The following is a 21,193-nucleotide window of genomic DNA, read 5'->3' as shown; positions in this document are numbered from 1 at the left end:
TCACGTTTGCTGAAGTGTGCTGGCAGTGTTACAAGAGGCTGTGGTTCTCTCACACTGGCCTTGTGTTAGCACCCCTTCCTGCACCTTCTTACTCCAGTCTCAAGTGAGCCCCATCCAGTCCTGAGAGCTCATGGGCTCATATGTGGAAGAACATTGAGAACAAGTCCTTACTTGTGACCTCTGTGTGGATGCAACTTCCACCAGCACTCACAAAAGTCCCCCACCTTCAGGCAGCCTTTTCTCTCTACATAGTAGTGTTTGCCAAGGTTAAGGACAAACCCCCTTTCCTCCTCTAGCTACTCTCTTTCTGTTCACACACTTGCCCGTTATGTCACAAGTTCTCTGTGAGCCGCTTTGATAACTATCATTACCTAGACAACCAGTCCTATTATTTACTGAGCCTGTGACCTGCTGTCTGTAGAATGCACTGGTACCAAACAGGCCCTTTCTTCTGAAGTGAGGTCAAGGATGGGAGAGAACTAGAAAGGGCTCATCACGGGGGACCCTAAGCTGATTATTTATTTATTTGCAATATCTTTGCAATTTTCCAAAAAGAAGATTTGTAATAAACTCAATCTAGAATTTCACAGAATAATAGATTTATTTTCAAATGGAAGGGTGGCTTATTTCTCAGTTGGTCAGTGTTATTCAATCCTGGCACCATCCGAGGTCATCTGAGGACTGAAGTAGCACATGCCTGCACTGTGTGAAATGCTGTTGTGGCACTTGTTCCTGTATAAATACTTAGGTAAAGAAAATGATTACTCTCATCTTTGTTATTTAGATTCACAAGATCAAGTCAACCTTTATAGATGGATTATTAGCTTGCATGAAAAAGGTAACTGAGACTTAAATAAAGAAATTGTGAATAAGGAACATGGCTTGTGTGAGTTCAGATACATGCATTACTTGGAATTCTAATATGATGAACTGTCTGCTGTTCTTGGAAATGTATGCTGTGGTCTGTTATTATTCAGGTCTGCTTAGCCCAGGCTAACATCAAGCCCTAGGACCTCCTACTTAGGAGGCAACTCTGTACTGGCCTCCTGTACTCACATCTATCACTGGATCTCTAATAGAACCATTTGAGGTGGATGTTGTAATTTTGGTTTGAACATGAGGAGATAGCAGTCAGAGATGTTCTTTGCCTTGTTTGAGGCCACACAGCAAGTGACAGAACCTGTCTATAGTACACAGCCCCGCCTTGAGTCCAGCTGAGTCCTCCACAGCCATTATCTTTCTTTTTCCCCCCTCATATAGTTTTATAAGGGACACAAAACCCTGTGTTCTATTTCTGATTCTCCCTGGGTTAGAGGGAAGCTTCCTTTTCACCCACCCTTGATCCTGTGTAGGACTCTGTAACCCCAAGGACATTTTGGGATTGGGAGCTCAGGGCCAGCACTTATTGACCTCCGGAGGAACAGAACAGCAAGTGCTGTGTTGTGGGTGAAGGGCCCAGCATGTTCTTTGCTTCTCATAGGATTTCCAGAGTCTAAGCTGATTCTTTTGAATAATACAGGGATCCATTTCCTCCAAGTGGAATCAAACAGGAACTGTGACGGGAAGACTTTCAGCCACACATCCTGTAAGTTAGCGCTCTTCAAGAAATGCCGGTTCCATGCCTGGCTTGAAGTTTTGCCTAGATATGTGCTTGTGCAAGGAGAGGGCTTCATGTAGATACCTGTGTTTTCCCTGTGTATCCATTCCACTGGTGTTTGCACAGCACCTCTGTATGCTTAGAACAAGACTCAACAAGTGCTGAGTTAGTGAGGGGTTCTTTCCACTAGCAGTCTGGGACCCACCTCCCCCAATATTCCTTCCAGGCTTGTCTGGTGACTTCTGATTTCCCAGAGTGTCTCTAAGGACAACCTCCTTTTTTGTTTTTTGAGGAATATTTTTGGTTAGAAAAGCTGTAAGTTTCCTTGAGATTATTATACAGCTTTTTAAAATTTGTTTTAATTAGTTACACATGACAGTACAATGATCTTGACATATCATACATTTGAATCAGATGGGATATAATTTCTCATTTTTCTGAGTGTACTGGTTGCAGAAATACATTGGCATGTAGTCACGTATATACCCACAGCAATAATAAAGTCTATTTTATTCTGCTGTCCTTCCATTTCCTCCTTCCCCTCCCCTCCCCTCCCCTCCCCTCTCTTCCCATCATTTCTCTCTACCCAATCTAATGTGACCTACTTCTTCTTTTTCCCCTCACATCTTCATACCTGTATTATATAGCTTTAATAACACTTCAAATAATCAACTTTTAAGTAGTTCTACATTTGTGATGGAAACAAGTCTTGATAGTAATTTCTTTTTTTAAAGGAGAGAGAGAGAGAGAAAGAGAGAGAAAGAGAGAGAGAGAGAGAGAAAGAAAATATCTTTTTTGTAGATGGACACAACACAATACCTTTATTTTTATGTGGTGCTGAGAATCAAACCCGGGTCCCACCCGTGCTAGGTGAGCCCTCTACTGCTGAGCCACAATCCCAGCCCAGTAATTTCTTATTACATAAAAAGTTCCTTAAAATACAGAAAACAAATGTAAACTAATAACAGTTGCCTTTATGCAGAGCTAACTGTGATTAACATCCTGTGTCTTTCCATACTTTTTGCTAGCACATGTATTTATAAAATACTACTTTTCTACAAAAATAAAACCATTATTTTATGTTATGTTTTTTTGCTCTAATGCCTCTTGAGATGATATATCAATATTGATCTGAGTCTATATTTAGATTTAAATATATGAATTAAATATGTGAGTTATTTAAATACATACCATATTATATAGACATATATAATTATGAATATATGCTCATGGTAAAGAAATTCAAGTGATGTGGAAGTTTATAAAATAGGAAAATGTAAGTATTTGTGTATCTCATCAACCTCTGTTTAACAGCCAGGCTTCATCTGGGCACCTCTACACAGAGTGTACCTCATGCATATGGGCAGGAGGGGCACCCTGTTGACCTGTTGGTAGTGGCTGTGTAAGGAGGAGAATGGGGCTGGCATTGAGGTGGATCCTCTTGGGCCAGGCCACCAGTTCCGGGGCCATAAGTTCTTGGGTCTCAGCTGTCACTTGGGACTAGTACTCTTCCAGGAAGGCATCACTTGGGCATCCCACTTTATGGAGCTCCTCTGGTCTAGACCTTGCTGACAGCAATAGTAAAACTAAGTGACATTAATTCTCATAGTAACACCAACCCGCGCCTCTGAGAGAAGGTACTACCATCTCACTGCCCTTTGGTTTATTTTTCAATAACCACATGCTTGTGAGTTCTCTGAGTTGATGATGCTTCTCATGCGGGAGTTACTCAGGAATTCTGTTGGCAAAACTCACTTTTATGGAGGACCTTGTTTTTTCCTGTTGGGGGTTTTGAGTTCCTGTTTTCCATTACATGTCTAGATTAACCTCTTGCTGGACTTTACTCTCTTCTAGAAATTTCCCAACAGTGCTGGAAAACCTCCTTTCAGGTTTTCAATGCAATAAAATGCTTATTTTTCTGTTATTTTTGATGAACATTTCAAAAGAGGAGGTATAAACACCACACAAACATTCAGCCACTGATTTAACTGGAAGTCTGCATCCTTGTTTCAACAGGTGCATTGCCATCTGTGCATCGACTCTCTCTGCTGATGGGCTTTTAGATTGTTTTCAATTTTAATTATTTTATGGAGAGATGCCATAAACATACCTATATGCGTTTTTCTGATGATTTCCATAGCATGAATTCCTAGAGAGAGAATTTCTGAGTCAAGATAGCTGTGTCTGTTTAAGGCTTTTCATTGCTAACTTGTTCTCCAGAAGAGTTGTGTTTCCATCACACGGTGTGATGTGCAAGGCACCGTTCCCTGATTCCACCAACACAGCTTTCATTTTGGTTAATACTTTCAAACTCTTTTTAAAAATGTCTATTCTTTCAAAAATGTTGGTGAGATTGACTACATACAACAATTTTTCTTCCATGAATTGCCTGCTGGTAACATTGGCCATTTCTCTGCGGATGTTTATTTTTTTTCTATTGGTATAATAAAGCTCTTTCTATAGTAAAGGTTAACCTCATCATAAAATGTTGAATTACTTTTCTCCATTTTTTTCTTTTTAATTTTTAAATATATATTCTGTCTTGCGATATTTAAAATGATGTGTCCCCCTCTCTGCTCCATGGTGCTATGGATTGAACCCAGGGTAATTCTGAGTTAGAATTTTCTTTGCTCTTGCTTATCTCTGTCAGCACCTACTTGTGGGAACACTACAGGCCATCTGAAAGGCCCACTTTGTTCTTGTCAGTGTGTGCCCTACACAGGGCATGGTGTATGGCCACCCTCTGAGTAAGCATCATGTGTTGTGTCCTATTGTATTGGCTTTGTGTTTTCATGGGGCAGATTTTCAGGTATGGGGTCCCTGGGTCAAAGGATATTATTCCCTTTTTACTTTTCATAGATTTATCAGATTTCCTTCCAACTGCATATAGCCCTTGTCCCTGCCATGAGTCGTGGGTGGCAGTGCTTTCCCTACTGTCGCCAAGGGCTCTCCCTGTACTGCAGTCACTTGTTGGTTCTGCCTTTGTATTATCTCAAGCAGTCTTGTCTTGGTCCAAGGTTATTTGAATGTTTATCTCTATTTTCCTATAACTTCAGTGCTTTTGTATTTATTAATACATAAAACTTGAATCCAGCTATTATTTAACCAGATATTATTGCCATAAGATGGCTGGAATTTGAATTGCATTTCTTCCTTAAAGTGCCCAAAATATAATTGATAATTTTGTCTGTGTGTATGTGGTACTGGGGTTCAAATGTAGGCGTCATGCATGCTAGGCACTCTACCACTGAGTTATATTATCTCCAGCCCTGATTAATATTTTTTAAAATAAATTATAATTGTGTTTATTCTGCTTTTCCTCACGGTGACCAAAATATCTGATAAGAACAACCAAGCGGGACTTGGGTTGTGGCTCAGCGGTAGAGCACTCACCTGGCACCTGTGAGGCACTGGCTTCGATCCTCAGCACCACATAAAAATAAATAAATAAAAAATAAAGGTATTGTGTTCAACTACAACTTAAAAAAAAAAAAAAAGAACATCCTAGAGGGCTGGGATTGTGGCTCAGCAGTAGAGAGCTTGCCTACAAGGCACATGTGAGACACTTGGTTTGATCCTCAGCACCATGTAAAAATAAATAAATAAAATAAAGGTTCTGTGTCCACATACAACTAAAACATATTTTAAAAAAGGAAAACAACCTAGAGAAGGAAAAATTTATTTGGTTCAGTTTCAGAGGTTCATTCCATGGTGGGCTGACTCCATTGCTATGGGCATGAGATGAGGCAGATCATGGTGGGAGGGTGATGGCAAAGGAAAAGTGCTCACCTCATGGTGGCTAGGAAGCAGAGAGAGGGGCACAGGAAGGGGCTGCAGGGAAGATGCAGCCTTCTAGGGCACATACCCAGTGATCCACCTTCTCCAGCCATGACCCACCTGCCTATAGTTACCACCCTGTTAGCCCATTCAAACTAGGATGGACTGATTAGTTACAGTTCCTGTGATCTAATCTTCTCACCTGTGAACACTCCTGGGGGACACCCATCCAAACCATAACACATTGTTTTCCATATTTTTTTTAGAGAGAGAGAGAGAGAGAGAGAGAATTTTTTAATATTTATTTTCCATTTCTCGGCGGACACAACATCATTGTTTGTATGTGGTGCTGAGGATCGAACCCCGGCCGCACGCATGCCAGGCGAGCGCGCTACCTCTTGAGCCACATCCCCAGCCCTGTTTTCCATATTTTTATAGTTTTCTATAAAACTATTTCCCCAATTTTATGATGCACACACAAACTCTCAAGGGAAAGTCACTGCTAACAGCTGACTCTGCTGCAGCTCATTGCCACCTACACTCATGTTATTGTGCTTGTGGTTGTTTCTGATATTAGGAAAATGTGGAATGTTTTTGTCTTATGGCTTACCTACATCTTTTCCTGTATTTTGACTTTGTAATGAAGCAGTAACAGGTTATGGTTTATTTAAGAACTGTGAAAAATAATTGAGTCAATGGATTCAGCTCCAGTCTCCATAACTTATACATAATAAACACATTGGATGGGCCAGGGTTGTGGCTCAGTGGTAGAGTGCTTGCCTAGCATGCATGAGGCACTGGGTTCGATCTCTGGCACCATATAAAAAAAATAAAATAAAGGTAAATAAATAAAAACATTGGAACATTTTTACAACAACTGTTTTAAAGTCTTTGTCAGAAAATAGCAAAATTTTATGACCTGAGTGGCATCTTTTGATCGTCTTTTCCCATGCAAGTTGAGATTTCCCTATTTCTTTATATGTGCAGTAATATTGAGTTATTTGTTAGACATACAGAATATTATGAATCTGGGTATTATTTTAAAATTCCATTAGAATGTTGATACTTTTTTCTTAGTGGGCAGCCTGCCTGGTCAGCTCAGCTGAGAGTCCTGTCAACTGCATGCTGTGGTGGCATTGAATGTTCACTTGATAAAGCCTCTGCAGTGCTATTTAGGTATTTCCACTTGGCAGCCGCCCAGTGGTCAGTCTAGGAATTGAGTTGTATTCTGTTGGTTCATCTAAAAGTCAGCCCCCAGGAGCTATTCAGGATGAGAACAACACAGCAGCTAGAGGCTGAGCCCAGAGGTTTTTTAACAACTCTGTGGTATTGTTTTCCTGAGCTTCTTTCTCTCCATGATCTCTCCTGTTATTTCTGGTTCCTTGGCAGTTCCTTTTATTGGATCTTCTAGCCTGAAATTTGAGGCTTTGTTAGTCTGACTCTGTCTCACACTTTTGACCCTGGCCTTGTGTCCAATACTAAGCTGTTAGAAAGGACTGAGTAGGACAAATGTGAATTACTGCCTCTATGATAGTATATTAGATTCTGGTCTGCTTCTCCAGTCTGCCTGTTCATATTCAGCTCTTCCAATGTTGACCTGTGCCTTCTGTTAGTGCTGTTGGTGTTTTATCTAAGAGATATTTGCCTAAAGCAAGATTACAAAGATCTTATTCTGTTTTCTTCTATATGTGTTTTATAGTTTAAGAGTTTTATATTTCGGTCTATAATTCAGTTTGAATCAATGCTTTATACATGGTAAGAGGTTAAGTGTCTCAATTCATCTTTTTTATTTGTGAATATCTGGTTGTCCTAGCACCATTTACTGAAAAGACCATTCTTTCCCCCATTTAATTGTCATGGCACCTTTGTCAGAAGTGAGTTCACCATAAATATAAGGGTTTATTTCTGTACTCTGAATTTTGTCCATAGTTTTGCCAATGGATAAAAATATGCTGTAGTTACCTATACTATACCAATACTACATTGTTTTTATTATTGTACCTTTCTAGCAAGTTTTTTAATTGGACAAGTCCTCCCAGCATTATTTTTTTATAGATGTTGGTTATTCTGGATCTTTTCCATGTCTATATGTTCCTTAATCAGCAACTTGTTAATTTCTGGAAAAAAATTCTTGCTAAGACTTTCATTGGGATTACATTGATATAGAACTCAATTTGGGCCATTCGGTGGAACCCCGCCGGCCAAGCCCGCACTGACCCCCGGGCTGAGTACGGGATTTCAGACGGGGAAGGAAGCGATACAGTCCCGTCCCCCACAACAGAAACTCCACCAAGGCAATCAGCGGCCACCATCTTGGAGAGCTGAAGTATCCACCGCCACTCTCCAACAGACTGCAACAATAAAACAGGTCTGTGTCACTCAGCCCATCCCCCATACATCGGGGAATCCGCATAAAACCCGTCCTAGGCTTTCCGGGGGAGGGAGTATCAGAGAGAGCCCGCATAAAGACTAGGGGAAAACTAGAGACACCTGACCTTCAACTCCCCCTCCCATCAGCAGCCAAAACGAAACCTGTCTAGCCAGCACTGGGGGAGGGGCAAGCAGAAAAAAACAAATGATAGAGTGCCGGGGATCTCAATAGGCAATTGTGCGACCCCAGGGATCCGGGCTGACGGATTCGCCCGGCCTTCCCCATGGCTACAGAAGGCGGGGCGCCGCAGAGAAGTAATTAATTAGCAAGCAGGGAGAAAAGTGGCTGCAATTCTGTGGAATCCTGCTGGATGAGCCCGCACTGACCCCCGGGCTGAGTACGGGATTTCAGAGGGGGAAGGAAGCGGTACAGTTCTATCCCCCACAACGGGAACAAAACAATAGAGTGCCGGGGTCCCCAATAGACACCCTCCACACCCAACAAACGGCAGGTCCAGAGTACAGTTTGAACTGCCGAGAGCCATCACTCAGGGGAAATCTGGTCTAGCAGGAGAAACCAAGACTAGCAGGAGAAACTAGGGGACTAGAGGCCAGGCCCTCGCGACTGGGCAGCTGGAAACCGCAGGCCCGCCGGCGACAGTTCACCCACTGCCTGTGTAACTGGGCGGTAGGAGAACGCCCGCCCGCCGGCTACTGACCGCAGGACGGGGTGCCTAGAGATCGCCCGCCCACCGGCGAAGTCCATTCCCCCGCCGGCGACCGATCACTTGCCCGCTGCCTGAGATACTGGGCGGCTGGAGACTGCCCGCCTGCCTCGACGGGGAGCTGAAACCAAACAGAGACAGTCCAGTCACACAGCCCCATTAGGACACCCCAGCAAGGAGCCTGGGGCCCGTCATAGCAGAGTAGTGACGTCACTGGAGCTCGGCTGTCGGAATTCCTTCCCAGCAGAATCCACGTTAGCAGGCACAGTTTTACCACACAAAGAAGAAACAACAGAGTAATACAGAACCAAAACAAATCTATAGAAGAGAGCAGAAACACGGCAATCAAATAGAGCTGGAAAGTAACGTGGACAACATGAGAAAACAAGGGAAAAAAGGAGTACAAACAATACAGGACAACTTAATTCTACAGGAGGACATAGAAACATCAGAAGCAGGGATAGGGAATGAACTCAAGGCCTACCTAACTCAAATGGAAAGGAATATTAGGGAAGACATGAGACAGCAAAAACGAATTAAACAAACAAATTCAAATGGCAAAGAACGAGCTCTACCAGGAGATAGAGATCTTAAAAAAAAAATCAAACAATAATCCTAGAATTGCAGGAAAATATAAACCAAATTAAAAACTCAAACGAGAATATTACAAACAGACTTGATCAAGTAGAAGTCAGAACATCAGATAATGAAGACAAGGTTTATCAACTTGAAAAGAATATAGTCAACACAGAAAAGATGCTTAAATCCCATGAGCAATCTATTCAAGAGATATGGGATGTCATAAAAAAAACCAAATTTGAGGGTCATCGGGATAGAAGAAGGCACAGAGACTCAAACCAAAGGAATGGACAGCATATTAAATGAAATAATTCTAGAAAACTTCCCAGAGATGAAAGATGAAATGGATTGCCAAATCCTGGAAGCCTACAGGACCCCAAACATTCAAAACCATAATAGACCAACTCCAAGACATATAATTATGAAGATAGCCAACGTACAGAACAAGGAGAGAATATTAAAAGCTATGAGAGAAAAGAGGCAGATTACATTCAGGGGTAAACCAATTAGGTTAACGACTGATTTCTCATCACAGACTTTGAAAGCAAGATCCTGGAACAATGTATTTCAAACGCTGAAAAATAATGGATTCCAACCAAGAATACTGTATCCAGCAAAATTAAGCTTCAGATTTGACAATGAAATTAAAATCTCTCACAATAAACAAAAGCTAAAAGAATTCGCAGCAAGAAAACCAGCACTGCAAAGCATTTTGAGCAAAATACTACAAGAATAGGAATTGAAAAATAGTGCCCAAAACTAACAGCAGGAGGTGTCTCAATAAAGGGGGAGGAAAATAACCAAAAAGTAAAACCAGCCAAACTAAAATAAATAAATAAAGAAGCATGACTGGAAGTACAAATCATATCTCAGTTGTAACCTTAAATGTTAATGGCCTAAACTCACCAATCAAGAGACATAGGCTAGTAACCTGGATCAAAAAAACAAATCCAACAATATGCTGCCTTCAAGAGACTCATATGATAGGAAAAGACATACACAGGCTGAAGGTAAAAGGTTGGGAAAAATCATACCACTCACATGGCCCTCGGAAGCAAGCAGGAGTGGCCATACTCATATCGAATAAAATCAACTTTAAACCTAAGTTAATCAAGAAGGATAAAGAAGGACACTATATCCTGTTAAAAGGAACCATCCACCAACAAGACATAACAATTATCAATTTGTATGCACCAAACAATGGAGCTGCAACGTTCATAAAACAAACTCTCCTCAAGTTCAAGAGTCAAATAGACCACAACACAATAATTATGGGTGACTTCAACACACCACTCTTGCCATTAGACAGATCCTCTAGACAAAAACTGAATGAAGAAACTATAGAACTCAACAGCACAATCAATAACCTAGACTTAACCGACATATATAGAATATATCAACCATCATCAAGTGGATACACGTTCTTCTCAGCAGCACATGGATCCTACTCAAAGATAGACCATATATTATGCCATAAGGCAACGCTTAGTAAATAAAAAGGCGTGGAGATAATACCATGCACCATATCTGATCACAATGGAATGAAATTGGAAATCAATGATAAAAGAAGGAAGGGAAAATCCTACATCACATGGAAAATGAACAATATGTTACTGAATGATCAATGGGTTACAGAAGACATAAAAGAGGAGATGAAAAAATTCTTAGAGACAAATGATAATACAGACACAACATACCGGAATCTATGGGACACAATGAAAGCAGTTTTAAGAGGAAAATTCATTTCCTGGAGTTCTTTCCTCAAAAAAAGAAATAACCAACAAATAAATGAACTCACACTACACCTCAAAAACCTAGAAAAGGAAGATCAAAACAACAGAAAATGTAGTAGAAGACAAGAAATAATTAAAATTAGAGCAGAAATCAACGAAATTGAAACAAAAAAAACCATTGAAAAAATTGATAAAACTAAAAGTTGGTTCTTTGAAAAAATAAATAAGATAGACAGGCCCTTAGCCATGCTAACGAAGAGAAGAGAGAGAACTCAAATTACCAACATACGGGATGAAAAAGGCAATATCACAACAGACACTACAGAAATACAGAAGATAATTAGAAAGTATTTTGAAACCCTATATTCCAATAAAATAGAAGATAGTGAAGATATCGATAAATTTCTTAAGGCATGTGATCTGCCCAGATTGAGACAGGAAGACACACACAATTTAAACAGACCAATAACAAAGGAAGACATATAAGAAGCCATCAAAAGACTACCAACCAAGAAAAGCCCTGGACCAGATGGGTATACAGCGGAGTTCTACAAAACCTTCAAAGAAGAATTAATACCAATACTTTTCAAGCTATTTCCAGAAATAGAAAAAGAAGGAGCTCTTCCAAATTCATTCTATGAGGCCAACATCACTCTGATCCCAAAACCAGACAAAGACACTTCAAAGAAAGAAAACTACAGACCAATATCTCTAATGAACTTGGATGCAAAAATTCTCAATAAAATTCTGGCGAATCGAATACAAAAACATATCAAAAAACTTGTGCACCATGATCAAGTAGGATTCATCCCTGGGATGCAAGGCTGGTTCAATATACGGAAATCAATAAATGCTATTCACCACATCAACAGACTTAAAGACAAGAACCATATGATCATCTCAATAGATGCAGAAAAAGCATTTGACAAAGTATAGCATCCCTTTATGTTCAAAACACTAGAAAAACTAGGGATAACAGGAACTTACCTCAACATTGTAAAAGCTATATATGCTAAGCCTCAGGCTAGCATCATCCTAAACGGAGAAAAACTGAAGGCATTCCCTCTAAAATCTGGAACAAGACAGAGATGCCCTCTATCACCACTTCTATTCAATATAGTTCTCGAAACACTGGCCAGAGCAATTAGACAGACAAAAGAAATTAAAGGCATAAAAATAGGAAAAGAAGAAATTAAATTATCGCTATTTGCGGATGACATGATAATATACCTAACAGACCCAAAAGGGTCTACAAAGAAGCTGCTAGAGTTAATAAATGAATTCAGCAAAGTAGCAGGTTATAAAATCAACACGCATAAATCAAAGGCATTCCTGTATATCAGCAACAAAACGTCTGAAATGGAAATAAGGAAAACCACTCCATTCACAATATCCTCAAAGAAAATAAGATACTTGGGAATCAACCTAACAAAAGAGGTGAAAGATCTATACAATGAAAACTACAGAACCCTAAAGAGAGAGATAGAAGAAGATCTCAGAAGATGGAAAAATGTACCCTGTTCATGGATAGGCAGAACTAACATCATCAAAATGGCGATATTACCCAAAGTTCTCTACAGGTTTAATGCGATGCCAATCAAAATCCCAACGGCATGTCTTGTTGAAATAGATAAAGCAATCATGAAATTCATATGGAAAGACAAAAGACCCAGAATAGCAAAAGCAATTCTAAGCAGGAAGAGTGAATCTGGAGGTATAGCGATACCAGAGTTCAAACTGTACTACAAAGCAATAGTAACAAAAACAGCATGGTACTGATACCAAAACAGGCAGGTGGACCAATGGTACAGAATAGAGGACACAGAGACTAATCCACAAAGTTACAACTATCTTATATTTGATAAAGGGGCTAAAAGCATGCAGTGGAGGAAGGATAGCATCTTCAACAAATGGTGCTGGGAAAATTGGAAATCCATATGCAACAAAATGAAATTGAATCCCTTTCTCTCGCCATCCACAAAAGTTTACTCAAAATGGATCAAGGAGCTAGATATCAAATCAGAGACAGTGCGTCTGATAGAAGAAAATGTTGGCTCCGATCTACATATAGTGGGGTCAGGCTCCAAATTCCTTAATAGGACGCCCATAGCCCAAGAGTTAATAACAAGAACAAACAAATGGGACTTACTTAAACTAAAAAGTTTTTTCTCAGCAAGAGAAACAATAAAAGAGGTAAATAGAGAGCCTACATCATGGGAACAAATTTTTACCCCTCACACCTCAGATAGAGCCCTAATATCCAGAATGTACAAAGAACTCAAAAAATTAAACAATAAGATAACAAACAACCCAATCAACAAATGGGCCAAGGACCTGAACAGACACTTCTCAGAGGAGGATATACAATCAATCAACAAGTACATGAAAAAATGCTCACCATCTCTAGCAATCAGAGAAATGCAAATCAAAACCACCCTAAGATACCATCTCACTCCAGTAAGATTGGCAGCCATTATGAAGTCAAACAACAATAAGTGTTGGCGGGGATGTGGGGAAAAGGGTACACTTGTACACTGCTGGTGGGACTGTAAAATGGTGAAGCCAATTTGGAAAGCAGTATGGAGATTCCTGGGAAAGCTGGGAATGGATCCACCATTCGACCCAGCTATCGCCCCTTTTCGGACTATTCCCTGAGGACCTTAAAAGAGCGCACTATAGGGATATGGCCACATCAATGATTATAGTGGCACAATTCACAATAGCTAGACTGTGGAACCAACCTAGATGCCCTTCAATAGATGAATGGATAAAAAAATGTGGCATCTATACACAATGGAGTATTATGCAGCACTAAGAAATGACAAAATCATAGAATTTTCAGGGAAATGGATGGCATTAGAGCAGATTATGCTAAGTGAAGCTAGCCAAGCCCTAAAAAACAAATGCCAAATGTCTTCTTTGATATAAAGAGAGCAACTAAGAACAGAACAGGAAGGAAGAACATGAGGAAAAGACTAATAGTAAACAAAGACGAATGGGGGGAGAGAAAGGGAGAGAGAAGGGAAAGCATATGGAAATGGTAGGAGACCTTCAATGATACACAAAATTATAAGAGGTTATGAGGGGCAAGGGGGAGAGAATTGAACAACAGCAGAGGAGGTAGAGAGGGAAGATGGGAGGGGAGGGGAGGGGAGGGGGGATAGTAGGGGATAGGAAAGGTAGCAGAATACAACAGTCACTAATATGCCATTATGTAATAATGTGAGTATGTAACAGTTGTGATTCTGCAATCTGTATTTGGGGTAAAAATGGGAGTTCAAAACCCAATTGAGTCTAATGTATGAAAGATGATATATCATGAGCTCTGTAATGTTTTGAACAATCAATAAAAAAAAGAACTCAATTTGAAAGAATTGACATCTTAATATTTAGTCTTTCATCCTATGAAAAAGGTGAATCTCCTCATTTATTTAGGCCTTCTTTAATTTCTCTCAGTACGGATTTGTAGTCTCTAGAGTATAGGTTTTTTTGTATATTTTGTCAGATTTCTCTCTTTTTCAATATTGGAGAGCAAACTCAGAGCACTTTACTCCTGAGCTCCATATCCAGACCTTTTTATTTAATTATTTTATTTTTTTCCCACATTTTTCATTGGTACATTGTAGTCATACAATACATATTGATGGAATTTGTTGTTTCATATTTGTATATGCACACAATATAACAATGTAATTTGGCCAGAATTACTCCCCAGCACTTCTCCTCTCCTTCCCCGCCTCTCACCTCTTGATCCCTTTTGTCTACTTATCTCCCTTTGATTTTTAGGAGGTCTATCTCCACCTTTATAAGATCCTTGCTTAGCACCTGGATGGCCATCTTAAGTGACAGCTGCCATTTTAAGGAAAGAGTTTCACTGTCTCGCCCTGAGAAAGGCTCACCACTCCCTCATAATAATAATTCAACAAGAAGATGCAACAATAATGACCTTCTCTGTCTCTTTTGATTAATTTTTGAGTGAAATTTGCTTTGTCAGATATGAGAATTGCTATTCCTACTTGTTTTCAGTCTCCATTTGCAGGGTATATCAATTTCCATTCTTTTACTTTCAGCCTGTGGCTTTCTTTACATGTCAGGTGTGTCTATAGCAAACAACATATAGTTATGTATGGTTTATAATTCATTCTTCTAGCCTATGTCTTTTAATCGGAGAGCTGGGACCATTTATATTCAATAATATTATTATAGAGAGCTAATTCTGGCCACTTTTATTTATTTCTAATGTTTTAATTTGGTCCTATTTATCATTTGCTTAGCTACTCTTAAAATCATATTTGTTCTTTTGTGAGCTCTGAGGTATGTTTTTTGTTTATTCTGTGTGCACTGTTTCTTTAAGTAAGTTCCATGGTGCCAGTGTAGTAGTCATGAATTCTTTTGGTTTCCGCTTATTAAAGAAAGTTTTAATTTCATGTTCAATTTTGAATTATCTTTGCTGGGTAGAGCAGTCTTGGTTGAAAATTATTTTCTTTTAGGACTTGGAACACATCATTCCAAGCCCTCCTGGCTTGAGGAGTTTATGCTGAGCCATCAGAAGTGATTCTGATTGGCTTGCCTCTAAATGTGACCTGACATTATTCTCTTGAAGCTTTAAAAATCCTATGCTTGTTCTCTGTGTTTTGCATTTTAATTATAATGTGTTGTGGAGAGGTTCTTTTTTGATCTTGTCTATTGGGGTTCTGAATGCCTTCTGTATCTGGATTTCCATCTCATTCTGAAAGTTTAGAAATTTTTCTGTTATTTTTCTGTTATTATAGTTACCCTTTCCATTAGCCCACACCTCACAACCTTTCTCAATTCCAATGATTCTAAAATTTGGTCTCTTCTTGTTATCCCGAAGTTCTTGTATATTTTGATCGTGGTTATTTTTTTTTTCTTTAATACTGTCTGAATGTTTAATGCGAGTCACTTTGTCTTCCAGTTTGGAGACTCTGTCTTCAGCATGGCCTGTTCTATTAGACAAATTGAACATTTTATTTGATTTACTGTATCTTTTATTTCAAGATTTCTGTTTGGTTATTTTTCAATATTTCTATCTTCTTATTGAATTTCTCATTCATATTTTGTACTGACTTCCTCAATTCATTTGGTTTTCTATCATCTCTTGGAATGTATTTGTAATTTTTATAATGATTCTTTTGAATTTCTTATCTGATATTTCATCCACTTCAATATTTTGGGGGTCATTTGCTAGTGAATTATGAACTTTAGGAGATGTCATGTTATCTAGCTTTTTCCTACTTCTTATATTTTTGTATTGGGTTTTATGCATCTGTTAGAAGGATTTCTCTCCACTCTTATGTGAGGGCCTTTTGGGGGCACAATCTTCACTTGCCCAAGTGTCCTAGAGTGATCTGGGTTGAGAGCCCCTTGTAGGTGTGGTATCTTTGTGTTATTTTATTCTGTTTTGCTATAGCAATGGATGTCTGTAGGACCGGGGTGCCCACCCCTAACCATTTCTTTTTTTGGGGGGGACTGGGGATTGAACTTAGGGGTACTCAACCCCAGCCTTATTTTGTATTTTATTCAGATACAGGGCCTCACTGAGTTGCTTAGTGCCTCGCTTTTGCTGAGGCTGGCTTTGAACTCAAGATCCTCCTGCCTCAGCCTCCCAAGCCCCAGGGATTATAGGTGTGCACTACCACACCTGGCTCTACCAGTAGCTCTTTCTACTTGGGGCCTGGTCATTAGCTTGAGTTTCTTTCTTTCTTTCTTTCTTTCTCTCTCTCTCTCTCTCTCTCTCTCTCTCTCTCTCTCTCTCTCTCCCTCTCCCTCCCTCCCTCCCTCCCTCCCTCAAAGAATAGCTGAAGATTCAGTGTCATTAATTTGTGTGTGAAGCAAGGTGGCTGTCTTTTGGTCAAGTTTAGTTCAGCAGCACCAATTTCTACCCGATGAACATATAGGTTCCCAGTACCTCTCAGAATAGGGGGAAACAAACAATAACAGCCACCAATGCAAACAATATACAGTATTAAACTAAATACTTGGTTCCTACTATGACATCTACAATGTTAATTACCCCCCACACACACACACAAAAAGAAAAAACCCCGAAATAGTAGGGTCAGCAATTGCCAACAGCAAAAAACAAAAAGTAACCGTGAACTATATCTGAACTTAAAGCAAACTACAGGTGTCAACTGTCATTCATAGCAGTAATAATTACCACAGCATTAATGGTGGAGACAGGAGTTATATAAACCAATTATGCTAAAAGATGGTAAGAATATAGTTAAGAGAAAATAAAATGTGACAGGAAGGTAGAAAAGAGTTCACAATTTTAAAAAGTAAACAAAATGTAGAAGAGATGTTGGATGTGATGGTTATAAGGAAGGAGGAGTCAAAAAAGATGTAAAAAAGTGAAAGGAAGAGCAAAACAGCAAACAATAGAATTTGACTATTAGCAGAAGAGAAAAGAAAAACAGACAAATGAAAAACAAAACAGAACAAATAAGCACAGTGAAAACACACAGAGAACAAAGGAAAGAATGATTCTTAGTGAAAAATTAAGGAATCATTTCCACTGAGGTGGTCAAATTAGTCAAAAAGAATAGATGGACACTGTCTATGCCTGAGTGTCTTTCTTTCAGTTTTTTCTTGGACAATGTAGTGAGAGTGAGAGCAAGGGCTAGGGGTAGTTAACCCTTTTTTGTCTTTCTGTGTTGCTCACCAGGCTGCCAGGTGGTGTAGCCTAAGACTGAAGCTGGTTCAAATAACTCTCAGTTTCTCTTCTCCACAGTAGGATGGGAGGGGAAGTACTGTCAATTGGAATTTTGTCTACACAGACCAGATTTATGCACTCCCAGGGTGGGACACTGTGGAGTTCCAGCAGTTTGGGCTCAAGTCTAATCAGGCCGCAGGGGCTTTGCTAGATGGTGTCGTCTCTGGAGAGATTAGATCACACCACTAGCACCTGGTAATTGCCAATCTCTACTGGGAGTCTGAATCTCAGGAGCCTCCCAAGGATTCTACTTGGGAACAGGGCAGGGAAGCCAATATTTCACCCCCTCTGCTGCCCACAAACACACCCACCTGTTCAGATTGCTAACTCACTGCAGCTGGTTATGTGAGCCACCAGACTTAAGAGGGAAGGGAGTTGGGCCCCCTTCACTTTTCCCACTTGAATTTCTCTGGATAAAATATTCTCTGTGCCTGTTTTGCTAGGCCAGGCACGTTCCTGGCTACACAGAAGGCACTTGCCAGGACAGTATAGCTATGTTTGCTCAAATCTGTCAGTTCCCGGGGCTGGGGATGTGGCTCAAGCGGTAGCACGCTCGCCTGAAATGCGTGCGGCCCGGGTTCGATCCTCAGCACCACATACCAACAAAGATGTTGTGTCCGCCGAGAACTAAAAAATAAATATTAAAAATTCTCTCTCTCTCTCCCCTCTCTCAATCTCTCTTTAAAAAAAAAAATTCTGTCAGTTCCCACATCAGCAGAAGTTGTAGCATAGCATCCTCAAGATGGCTCTACCTCAGCTCACCATGGCCAGTTTTGATTCATGGGCACTTTTCAAGCACCAGTGCACAGTGCAGCCTCGGGATCAGCTAAGGGCAGCCTGCTTTTCTGACCTCAGGTTTTTCTGTACTAAATCTGTCCATTGTGTTTCTCAGGTTTCTTCTCTCAGCACTTTGAAGATGTTACTTTCTTCTTACCTTGTTTCTGACAATAAATCTTGTCATTATTGTTTTTGTTTCTCTATACCTAGTGCATTTTTTTTTTTTTTTTGCTGACAGCTTTTAGCTTTTCCTGTTTATCTCTAATTTTGAGAAATTTGATTATGGTATACCTTGATGTAGTTTTTTCATATCTCCTAGGTTTGGGGTTCATTGAGTTTCTTAGGATCTAAGAGTTTATAATTTTTAGCAGACTTGTAAAATTGCTGAAAATTGCCAGGCATGATGGCACATGCCTATAATCCTAGTAGCTCAGGAGGCTGAAGCAGGAGGATCACAAGTTCAAAGTCTCAGCATAAATGAGGCCCTAAGCAACTAAGTGAGACCCTGTCTCTAAATAAAATACAAAATAGGGCTGGGTATGTGGCTCAGTGGTTGAGTGCCTCTGAGTTCAATCCCTGGTACAAAAAAAATTACTGGAAATTATTTATTCACATACTTTTAATGGCCCTCTTTCTCTCTCCTTTCCTCTGGGGACTTCACTTATTATTACATATATTAGGCCACTTGACTTCGTCTCACAATTCACTGAAACTCACCTTTCTTCTTTTTCTTGGATTTTTCACCTGTTTCAATTTAGAGAGAGTGTCAGTCAGCTTTCCATTGTTATGTCAAAATACCCGAGATAACAACATAAAAGGAGGAAAAACTTATTTTTGCTCAGAGGTTTTAACCTTGGTCACTTGACCCCCTCGGTCTGTGGTGAAGCAGAACATCATGGCAGGGAGCACGTGTTAGAGGAACCTGCTCACCTCAAGGCATCTGGGAAGAGAGAGAGAGAGGGAAGGAGAGACAGGAGCTGGAGTCCCAATATCCCTCTTCAAAGGCAAGTCCCCAGTGACCTAACTTCCTTCAACTAGGCCTACGTCCTCCATATTGTGCCTAAAGTCTTTAGTATATGACTTTTAAAAAAATTATTTATTTTTATGTGGTGCTGAGAATCAAACCCAGAACCCTGCACGTGCAAGGCAAGTGCTCCACCACTGAGCCCCAGCCCCAGCCCCAGCACATGACTTTTGGGAGACATTTAAGATTCAAACCACACAGCCAGATGATGCTAGTATGTCTTCTGGTTGACCAATCTTTTCTTTTATCCTTCTGGATCTATTCTTAATCCTATTACATATGTTCTTCATATTAGACATCACAATTTTCATTACTAGAAACTCACTTTGAATCTTTTTGTACCTTCCATGTCTCTACTTATTTACAAATGCAGTTATAATAATTATAACTGTCCATGACTGCTAACTTCAACATCTGTGTCCATTGTTTGTTAGTTTTAACAGGTAGTTTTTTCCATTATGCATCCACTTTACTGTTTCTTTGAATGACTGGGTGGTCTTTGTGGGAATGGTAGACATTATGGATTCTCGTGATTGAGTACTGGATCTTTTTGAATTCCCATAAATATTACTGAGCTTGGGGCTGAGGTTGTGGCTCAGTGGTGGAACGCTTGCCTAGCATGGCACTCAATTCGATTCTCAGCACCACATATAAATAAATAAAATAAAGATCCATTGATAACTTGAAAAAAATGTATTACTGAGCTTTGTTCTGGGATGAGTTATTTAGAAGTAGTTTATTCCTTCTGATCTTGCTTTTATGATATATCTGGCAGGACCAGAGAAGTGCTCTAAGATTAATTATTCTCCACCCTTGAGGAAAACCTTCTTGAATATTCTACCAAGTGAATCCTGAGCTTTTCAAAATGACTGATGGGAACAGATCTTTTCCTGGCCCTGTGTGAACACAGGGCCTTGTTACGTACTCCTTCAGATGGTTTTCTACAGACCTTGGTAGTTTTCTCACACACATGCAAACATCAGTTCTCAACTGAATATTTAGCTCTCTGATGGCCTCAAGAAAATTGATTTTATGGATTGTCTGGCTTTTCCTCACTAACTTTCCTTTCAACTGGGTACATCCCAAATGGTAGTAAAAATTCCCACCTAGTATTTTTAATTCATCTGAAATGTTACCTTCTTATGTCTTCCTAGATTGGAATGGTTCATCAATCACTGGCAGTTTTGTCAAAATTTCGGTCTGGTGTCCCTGTACTTTCCAATCATGACACTTATGATTGGGTTGTAACAGCCTGTTAACTTGTGTTTACCTCTCCAGGTTTTAAATCCTAGAAATTCCTTTTCTGCCTGATTTCTCTCTACCTGGAACTGGAAATTGATTGAATGGAAAACTGCCTGTGTGATCTGTTCTTGAATTGTCTTTAGTGTCTCAAAGTCTTCTGGTTTGGGATCATCTCCTGGTTTCCGCTCAGAGGGTATATCTTCAGGAAGTGTTATTTGGTGCCCTCTATCCTGGTCCTCCTGTCCTGCCATAGCTCAGTTAGATTTTCCCCATTTTCTTGGACACATTGGCCATCCAGATTAGGAGTTGACAACATGGCCATGCCTCTTCCTCATGCTGGCCTGCCATGTTTGCACTTGAGGCCTGACCCATAGAGGTGGTTATGAGGTCATGACTTTGTCTGAATTCTCTTCCTCTGACTCAGGTACTTTGGGGTTCAGGCCTGTCTGTCCTTGTTTTGTACCTCCCTTGTAGAACTACTGTGTGTTTCACAAAGGCCTTCTCATAGGAGGTTCTGAGGACCTTTGCTCTCACTGTACTTGCCAAGAGCCACATTCTTCCATCCAATACCTCCTTATCACACATGGCTTTAAATGTCCTGCTAGTGTTTCTACATCAGTGGGGTCAGTTTTT

General features: G+C 40.0%; 1 protein-coding gene across 1 annotated transcript in view; it reads left to right on the top strand.

Annotated features, from left to right (window-relative positions):
* LOC308654584 (HAUS augmin-like complex subunit 3) overlaps positions 1 to 21,193 on the top strand; it is a 194,827-nt gene that overhangs the window by 102,330 nt on the left and 71,304 nt on the right. Inside the window, exons 15-16 of the mRNA XM_081304195.1 lie at positions 785 to 838; positions 1,520 to 1,585. Of these exons, the coding sequence (XP_081160321.1) occupies positions 785 to 838; positions 1,520 to 1,585 (120 nt within the window). The remainder of the gene's footprint in view (positions 1 to 784; positions 839 to 1,519; positions 1,586 to 21,193) is intronic.

This window comes from Spermophilus citellus, assembly GCF_964194105.1.
Source record: "Spermophilus citellus genome assembly, chromosome: 8".
Classification (NCBI taxonomy): Eukaryota; Metazoa; Chordata; class Mammalia; order Rodentia; family Sciuridae; genus Spermophilus; species Spermophilus citellus.
Note: the sequence above shows the minus strand (reverse complement) of the source record. Positions and strands in the feature narration are given on the sequence as shown.